This window comes from Engraulis encrasicolus, unplaced genomic scaffold, assembly GCF_034702125.1.
Source record: "Engraulis encrasicolus isolate BLACKSEA-1 unplaced genomic scaffold, IST_EnEncr_1.0 scaffold_35_np1212, whole genome shotgun sequence".
Classification (NCBI taxonomy): domain Eukaryota; kingdom Metazoa; phylum Chordata; class Actinopteri; order Clupeiformes; family Engraulidae; genus Engraulis; species Engraulis encrasicolus.
In genome coordinates, this window is record NW_026945654.1 from 974,975 (window position 1) to 984,974 (window position 10,000).

The following is a 10,000-nucleotide window of genomic DNA, read 5'->3' on the forward strand; positions in this document are numbered from 1 at the left end:
CGAACGTGCATTTGCGTTTCTATCGGCATTGCCGTCCGTAGAACCGGCGGACAGATGGCTTTCGCTTGTAAGCATGGGGCGCACTGGCTTGTCCCCTACTTCTTTCGGACACACGGTGCGAAGTGGCTAGATTTGATGAGAAGGGCGTGACTAATTTGCGAACGGTAGAGAGAAAGCTGCAGTGGAGTCAAATGGAACGGAATGAACATTATAATGCAGATGAATTAGGTCTATATTTCAGGCAGTCCAACAAAATCCTGGACATTTCTGAAATTCCCCCCACACATTTTTTTAGGTCTCAAAAGTAGGGAAAAGAGGACGTCTGGTCACCCTATCCATGATGATTAACTATGATTAACTATGCAGGCAGGCAAGTAGGCCTAGGCCTATGTGTTTACATATTCCCTGGATCCTGATTGGTGTCGCCGCCGCAGCCGTGATTGGAAGGTCACATACCCGAATACAGGGCAGATGAAAATGATTCCTACTAAAGCGTTAAGTAGGCCTATGTTCAACAATATTTTTTAAATGACACCAAATTTATTTTGGATTATTCCAACGGCAGATCACAAGGCGCAGGGAACTTTGACGTGCGTAATTGCCATTAAGAGCTGCGTAAACGCTATTTAGAGGTGGGTTAACGCTATTTAGAGGTGGGTAAACGCTATTTCCTAAATTCCAGAGGTGCGTAAACGGCGTTTACGTGCGTTTACCCTCCACTACAGCCCTGCATATAACACATTAGAGCGCGCGCGCGCACACACACACGCACACACGCACGCACACACACACACACACACACACACACACACACACACACACACACACACACACACACACACACACACACACACACACACACACACACACACACACACACACACACACACACACACACACACACACACACACACACACACACACACACATTAGAGCACACACACATACAGTTAGGGCCATAAATATTTGGACATCTGCACAATTTCCATCTTTTTGGTGCTGTACACCATCCCAATGGATTTAAAATGAAACAAACGAGATGTACATTACAGACACAGCAGACTTTTAGCTTTAATATGGGGGTGTTTGCGTCCAAATCGAGTGAACTGTGAAGGTATTATGACATTTTCTATCAGTGCCACCCCTTTTTTAAGGGACCAAAAGTAATTGGACTGTCAAATTACTTTTGGTCAGTCTAGTATTTATACATCAAACTTTCAATTTTTAATTATTTGGTTGCAAATACTTTCCAGTCAGTTACAACCTGTAATTTGCAATCCATAGACATCAATAGACACCGGGTTTTATCCCTGGTGATGCTATAGTGAGCTCTATTGCAACAGTCTTCAGTTCCTGCTTATTCTTAGGGTATTTTCCCTTCAGTTTTGCCAGCAGCAAGTGAAATGCTTGCTCAACCGTACTCAGGTGAGGTGATTGACTGGGCCATTGAATAATATTCCACTTTTTTGGGGTAGAAATGGCTTAGTGGCTTTCAGATGAAGCTTTGGGTCATTGTCCATCTGCAATGTGAAGCATTGCCCAATGAGTTCAGAACCATTAGGTTTAATGAGATGATAATCCTGAAAGCCTAAAAATCTTCAGAATTCATCCTGTGGCTTTTGTCGGTAGTCCTCATCATCAATAAATATAAAGGGATAATCGTATTGACAGATATGCATGCCCACACCATGACACTACCACCACCATGATTCACTGATTGGGTGGTATGCTTTGAATCATGAGCAATCCCTTCCCTTCTCTATACTCATTTCTTCCCATTACCCTTGTACAAGATGATTATTGTCTCCTCTGTCCATAGGATGTAGCTCAAGACCTATACAGTCTTTTTAAGACGTTGTTTGGCAAAGCCAAATCTGGTATTGCTATTTCTGATGCAATCAATAATTTACATCTTTTAGTGAACCCTCTGTATTTCCTATGGTGAAGTATTCCTGAATGTTCTTGATCTTTTTCTTGATTGTTGCCTTGGACATGTATCCACTGTTTACCTGGACAGTGTTCTACATCTGGCAAACTGTTGGGAGATGGGTTTTTGCTCACCAGATACAGAATATTGTCTGTCATCCACAGCATTTGTCTTCCATGTCTGCCAGGTAATTTGGTGTTGCTCTGGTATTTCTTTTTTCCAACATTCTGAACTCTTGAATTAATCATATTCAATGTTTGCCCATCTCTAAAATGGGTTTGTTTTGATTTTTTTCAACCTTATGATGGCTTGCATCACTGATGGTGACAGGTGGACTTTGGATCTCATTGACATTCCGTAAAAATTAGGGGTGGGCAAACATGAAAATCTTTAATCGCATTAACTCAATGACTTTCTGTGATTAATCGCGATTAATCGCATAGCGCGCGAAACCCAAAAATAATAATAATAAATCATAAATAAAATAAATAATAAATAAAATAAAAATATTTTTTAAATTAATAAAATAAAATAATTAATACTAATTTGCATATGTACTGTGTAGATAACCTATGTAGGTCTAATATAATATTCCACAATGGAAATGTAGGCTATTTGCCAACCTATCAGTCTAAATGTAGTAGGCTATATGCCTATCCAATGTAGGCCTACTAATGAAACAAATTATTGCATACAATATTACACTAGGGCTATTTAAGACTGTAGGCTACTGAAACTGATATATTAGAAATTATGAACTCAAATTAGGATGGTCTACATGGGCCTACAAGAAAAAAAGAAAAAAAACTTGTCACTTAAAAAAAACGGCTTGCCATAGGCGTGCGTCTGTGAGATATGTCCCGCCTTCTCTCACTGTCAACGACTCCCACCTTCTCTCTTATCTGTCGCTATTTTTAAGGTGTTTCAGCGACTAGAAACTAATTGACTGTCAGTTGGCATTGACAGCAATTACATCTTTCAAAACAATAACGTTGACATGACTAACACTATCTTAAATGCTGACGAAGTTGCCGGTGTATGTAGAAACCAAAACGTTGCGTGAGGAATGTAATATCTCGCGGTCCGCTTTTTGATCAGGGCTTTAGTAAGTCCGCGTGGCGTTATTGACAGCTGATAGGCGGCCAGACTACCTTTTCATGCTGACCGTACAATAGACTAACCTTGCGAGCTGCAAAGGCGAGACACATGCTGCTCGAGAGTTGCGCAAGTAGGACTGTAGAACTGTGTGCCAAAAATGTCCATTCAGAAGTTGACGTTCTTCTGTAGGCTATGCCTGTTTTGTTTTGACTACTTTTCTAGACATTCTTCTTCTATGTCAGCAGTCACTGGAAGCAGCAACAAGCGCGCTGACGCTTTCAAAATAAAAGCCACGAACGACGGTCATAAAAGGCAAAAAAAAAAAAAAAAAAAACCCCGAAAAAAAACCCTGCAGCGTTATAGCGTCAACAAAATTGTCGGGCGATATTGACCTCAATAGTTAACGCACCGTTAACGCGTTAACGTTGCCCAGCCCTAGTAAAAATATATGGAAATGTAAATTGAACACTTCAAATGAACTCTAAGACCTTGTATTTACATCTTGGTGATAGTAAGAGAATAACACACATCTGACTGGAGAATAGCTGAGAAGCCTACTGTCCAATTACTTTTGATCCCTTGAAAAGTGAGCAACACAGACAAAAAACGTTGCTATTTCATTCCTGTTAATGCGATATGGATGTTAACACCTTCACATTAACGCTAAGAGTCTACAGTTAATGCACAGCTTGTTTGTTTTATTTCAAATCCATTGTGGTGGGGTATAGGGTGGAAAATGATGATAATTGTGTTGCTGTCCAAATATTTCTGGCCCTAACTGTATAACACATTAGAGCGCGCGCGTGCACACACACACACACACACACACACACAGATAGTGAAGCAGCCAGCCCACAAATAGAGTACATAACACATCACGCCACACACACGCATGGCCTGAAGAGCACACACACACACACACACACACACACACACACACACACACACACACACACACACACACACACACATTAGAATACATAACACAAGCATAGCACATAGACCCATGTACAGACACACACCCACACACAAGGATACACACATACACACACACACACACACACACACACACACACACACACACACACACACACACACACACACACACACACACACACACACATAATTGACTGTGTGTGTGTGTGTGTGTGTGTCTGCTAGAGTTAGCCCTGGGGAAACGAATGACTGAAGACCTGGTGTGTCTTGTCATGTGTGTGTGTCATCTGTCAGGGTGCGTTGATGAAAGCAGTTGGTGTTACAGCACATGGTATTGTGTCTGTGAGAGAGTGTGTATCTGTGTGTGAGTGTGTGTGTGTGTGTGTGTGTGCATGTGTGTGTGTGTGTGCATGTGTGTGTGTCTGTGCATGTGTGTGTGTCTGTGTGTGTCTGTGCGCGCGTGTGTGTGTGTGTGTTTATTGGCGGTGCTTGTGTGTCGGCAATGGCGTCGGGACATTTTCAACATGCTCCGTTGGGTTGAGAAGGCCGTCAGTGGTCGGGTTTCCATGGCGGACTCTGATTGGTTTGTTATTGTGTAACCGAGGCCAACTAGCAAAGTGTGGCAAAGTTAGTGAACCTCCCTCCTGAAGCCTCATACAGTATCGTTAGCGCTTAGCTATCTAAACCTCCCTCCCGAAGCCTCATACAGTATCGTTAGCGCTTAGCTATCTAAACCTCCCTCCCGAAGCCTCATACAGTATCGTTAGCGCTTAGCTATCTAAACCTCCCTCCCGAAGCCTCATACAGTATCGTTAGCGCTTAGCTATCTAAACCTCCCATCTTGAAGCCTCATACAGTATCGGTAGCACTTACAATCTGGTCCTTTAGCTCAGCGGTAGCATGATGTGACTCCTAGCCTGATAAATCAAGACTAAATGTGAGATTGGATGTTTAATTTATTAGTTAAGCAAACAACATTTGGTCTTACATTGCCCACAGGGACCCCATCCCTCTCTCCCATTCATTTTCTGTCTACTCTCACACTGTCCTATAACAATAAATGGCAAAAAGCCAAATAAAATAAAATAAATACATAATTTATTAGTGAATTACTAGTTTACAATTCTATGTGACCCTGAAGCGATGCATTGACTAGGAGGTGGCGAGTTCTAGAACCCGAGGGGGGCGGACTGCACTGGAACTCTAATTGCCTCTGGGGCTTCGTAAGCAGTAAGCGCTCCTCAGTCCTCCTCAAGAAACCGGTCTCTCTGGTCCTACCAGTGTGTCTCCTAAAATACTGGATCTCTCCTCTTCTCTATCCTCCTCTCCTCTCCTCTCCTCTATCCCCCTCTCTTCTCTCCAGCCCCTCTCCTGCCCTCTCCTCTCTGCTTCTCCTCTCCTCTCTTCTCTTCTCCTCTCCTCTTTTGTCCATCTCCTCTCCTCTCCTCTCCTCTCTTCTCCTCTCCTCTTTTGTCCATCTCCTTTCCTCTCCTTTCCTCTCCTCTCCTCTCCTCCCCTCTCCTCTTATCTCCTCTCCTCTCCTCTCCTCTTCTTTCCATCTCCTCTCCATCTCCTCTCCTCTCCTCTCCTCTCCTCTCCTCTAGAAACTGGTTTCTACTGTTTTAGCAGTCTGTCTCCTGAAATACTGGCCCTTCAGGTACTACAGATATGTCTGTCACGTCTGTTCTGGTACAGTGTGTGTGTGTGTGTGTGTGTGTGTGTGTGTGTGTGTGTGTGTGTGTGTGTGTGTGTGTGTGTGTGTGTGTGTGTGTGTGTGTGTGTGTGTGTGTGTGCCCCCCCCCCCCCCCTGTTCTTCTCTGTTCATGTTACTGGGTATCGTTAACATTGTCAGCAGAGCTCCTTTGAAGAGGAGGAATAGAATGTTGCCAGGTAGATGGGGTGGAATGTTGCCAGGCTTGTGTGTGTGTGTGTGTGTGTGTGTGTGTGTGTTACAAGGCTTGTGTGTATGTGTGTGTGTGTGTGTGTGTGTGTGTGTGTGTGTGTGTGTGTGTGTGTGTGTGTGTGTGTGTGTGTGTGTGTGTGTTGGTATGTTGGTATGTTGCCAGGCTTGCTTGATAATTGCTCGACAACTGATCTTGTAGTGTGCGTTTGGATAGCACACCAATGCTCGCCGAGGAGTGTGTGTGTGTGTGTGTGTGTGTGTGTGTGTGTGTGTGTGTGTGTGTGTGTGTGTGTGTGTGTGTGTGTGTGTGTGTGTGTATGTGTGTGTGTGTGTGTGTAGGTGTGATGACTTGTGAATAGGCAGGTGCCTAAGGCAAGGAATGTGCCAAAGCATCCGGACCAATGTGGTCTCCTCACGTTATGAGGTGTGTGTGTGTGTGTGTGTGTGTGTGTGTGTGTGTGTGTGTGTGAGTGTGTGTGTGTGTGTGTCTGAGAGGGAGAGAGAGAGAGAGTGTGTGTGGTCTTCGCACGTCATGCGTTTCTCACACGTCGCGTCTGACATTTTCCATCCACTACATTGCCAAGCCCTAACTAAGTAGGCTAGTCACCAGAGGGGGGCCACGCGCACACCCATGAAAAACACCCATGGGACAATTTGCAGCAATGCTAACATCTCTTATTATAAATTAGACATATGGAGGACTCTAAAAAAAATAGGTTTCGACAACAAGTACAGGGGGTGCGCGTGACAACCCTCTGGTGACTAGACTAAAGAACATTACATTATATTATACTTAGCTGACGCTTTCATTTATTCAAAGCGACTTACAACTACTATTTTTCAGGGTATTGGTTACAGTCCCTGGAGCAATGTGGGGTTAGGTCCCTTGCTCAAGGGCACTTCAGCCATGGATGGAGATGTAGGGAGAGGCAAGCAAAAGACAATGAGAGAAACAAGCACGAGTGATGGAGGGGGAGAGAAAGAGAGAAAGGACAAGCAAATGTTGGCTCACATACCCAGCAAACAGACCAAACACACACGTCAGAAACACTGAGAGAAGTTTCTCCAGCACAAACACGAGCCAGAACGCATACACACACGCGCGCGCACGCGCACACCTTCCAGGGACGCTGTGGCGCTAAGTCCCCCGCTTTTGGGCTTGCATGGCCAAGGGGCCCCGGGTTCGAGTGTGGCCGGGATCATTTCCGAGCCCTACCCCACATCTCTCTCCAGCTCATTTCCTGTCTCCTCTCACACTGTCCTGTCACAATAAAGGCCCAAAAATGTTCCGCAACCACAAGGTTGCAGGTTCGAGCCCAAGATGCTGGTCAAGGTGCTAGAGGAGCATGTTCCGCAACCACAAGGTTGCAGGTTCGAGCCCAACTCTGACCGGCATCTCTTTTTAATGTGTGCTGTTGGCAGGGTGGTAACACTTGGTAAGATGCTGGTCAAGGGGGCAGTGTGTGTGTGTGTGCGTGTGTATGTGTGTGTGTGTGTGTGTGTGTGTGTGTGTGTGTGTGTGTGTGTGTGTGTGTGTGTGTGTGTGTGTGTGTGTGTGTGTGTGTGTGTGTGTGTGTGTGTGTGTGTGTGTGCAGGGCTCTCATTAATGATACGACTTGACAAGATGCTGGTCAAGGGGGCAGTGTGTGTGTGTGTGTGTGTGTGTGTGTGTGTGTGTGTGTGTGTGTGTGTGTGTGTGTGTGTGTGTGTGTGTGTGTGTGTGTGTGCACGTGTGTGTGCAGGGCTCTCATTAATGATGGGACTTGGCAAGATGCTGGTCAAGGGGGCAGTGTGTGTGTGTGTGTGTGTGTGTGTGTGTGTGTGTGTGTGTGTGTGTGTGTGTGTGTGTGTGTGTGTGTGTGTGTGTGTGTGTGTGTGGTCCAGGGGGCAGATAGCCAACAGGGCTCTCGTTAACGCGCACACACACTCACACTTTCCAACACAACACTCTGTGAAGCGTCCTTGGGTGTTTTGAAAGGCAAGCATGCAAGGCATGTGTGTGTGTGTGTGTGTGTGTGTGTGTGTGTGTGTGTGTGTGTGTGTGTGTGTGTGTGTGTGTGTGTGTGTGTGTGTGTGTGTGTGTCTCCTCACCGTGTCGCTTGGTGTCCATGTCGCATCCTCTGTGTAGCGCGGAAGCAGCCAAGACCACGATCACCAGATACACACCCAGACAGGCCAGATTACACCACCACAACACCTGCACACACACACACACACACACACACACACACACACACACACACACACACACACACACACACACACACACATTGAGTACCGACGACGCAATAATACGTTTTTCACGCCCATGCGTTGTATACCAAAACGTAAAAATACGTTTTTGCATTTAAATATCATGTTTTGAATCTACACCCTTCAATGGACAATATATGTGTTTTTTGGAGCTCTGTGATGGACATAAATGACAAAATTTGCAGTCAAAAGTTTGTGACATGATTTGGACATTTTAATTAATCTTACCAAGATGTCTCGATGCCAATCCATGTGCCTGCAGGATGGTGAATCGTGCTATGTTGTTGTTTCCGTAGTACGGTCGGTGCCCACGCTATAGCGTGTGTAGTGTCTGACTTCACGCAATAGATAAACACTTGAACTTTCTGGACTTGCTACCTAGACCTTTACCAGATCCTTGGATCCAAATGGCACCCGAACTGTGATTGGAGTAATGCGCTCTGATTTGGAAGTTTGATCGCCAACCAGATAAGAATTGTTTATTTGATTATTCGCCCCATGTTGAACTTTCCGTGTCTTCCTGTATGTGTGAAGTCAGAAGCTAGCATAGATGGCTACATATCATATGGATCGAATGGGCTACATCTAAGCATCATATCATTTGGATTTGTTGTCAATGTTGGGTTATTATTTCGGGAGTCATCGGGAGATATTTTAGCAAATGTCTCACCCTCTGCATGTTTGCAAAAGTTTGTGTTCTGTCCGCGTGAAAAACGGGAATTTGGAATGGCATTGATTGCCGATGTCGTAGTGGGACAGAGCAGGAGGTGTGCTGCCGTATTGTCGTTTCCCTAGTACGGTCGGTGCCCACGCTGTAGCGTGTGTTGTATCTGACTTCACGCAATAGGTAAACACAGAGACCATTGTATATCGTGCCTGGAGTATCTTGAACTTTCTGGACCTTTACCAGATCCTTGGATACAGATGGCACCCGAACTGTAATTGGAGTAATGCGCTCCGATTTGGAAGTTTGATCGCCAACCAGAAAAGTTTATTTGATTATCCGCCCCCATGTTGAACTTTCTGTGTCTTCCTGTATGTGAAAAGCCAGAAGCTAGCATAGATGGCTACATATGGATCGGATGGGCTTCATCTAAGCATCATATCATTGGGATTTGTTGTCAATGTTGGGCTATTATTTCGGGAGACATCGGGACCTATTTTAGCAAATGTCTCACCTTCTGCGTGTGTGCAAAGAGTTTGTGTTCAGTCTGTGTGAAAAACGTGGATTTCGAAGGGCATTGATTGCCGATGTCGTAGTGGGACAGAGCAGGAGGTGTGTCTTGACGAGCAGGAAGATGCGTGTCAGAGCTAACCTTGCACCAAATTGTGATTAAAACCAACTCGTCCCCTTTCAAACTCGTCACATTCTGAAGAAGTGCACCCATCACAAAAACCTCAATATCTCCGATTGTAGCTGAATTCCATGGATACCCGCTTCGGTTTAGCATGGGTTTGCTCGGCAATAAAAGCTCGTAGAGACACACGGTTTTCACCTACTAAGAGGGCAGCGTCTCCACTTTCAAACGAGTCATAACATATTTCAGTGGCCCTATCACATAATACGCTGTGAGTCTACAAAAAACGTCAATAAAGGGCTTCGAACGCTGGTATTCTACGACATAATTCCGTGAGCATCGCAGGTATTCAATGTGTTAATGAAATATAATGTAATGTAATGTAATGCAACTGAAAAGTAGTGTTGTGTAGTATTGAAAAGTAGTGTAGTGTTGTGTAGTGTTGAAATGTACTGTTGTGTTGAGTTGAAATGTAGTACTATGTAGCATTGAAAAGTAGTATTGAAAAGTAGTACTATGTAGCATTGAAAAGTAGTATTGGAAAGTAGAATTGTGTAGTATTGAAAAGTAGTATTGAAAAGTAGT

General features: G+C 44.6%; 1 protein-coding gene across 1 annotated transcript in view; it reads right to left on the reverse strand.

Moving 5' to 3' along the window:
• Positions 1-10,000, reverse strand: part of pomt2 (protein-O-mannosyltransferase 2) — a 47,282-nt gene that overhangs the window by 10,081 nt on the left and 27,201 nt on the right. The window contains exon 19 of the mRNA XM_063193348.1: positions 7,956-8,061. Coding sequence (XP_063049418.1) covers positions 7,956-8,061 — 106 coding nt within the window. The remainder of the gene's footprint in view (positions 1-7,955; positions 8,062-10,000) is intronic.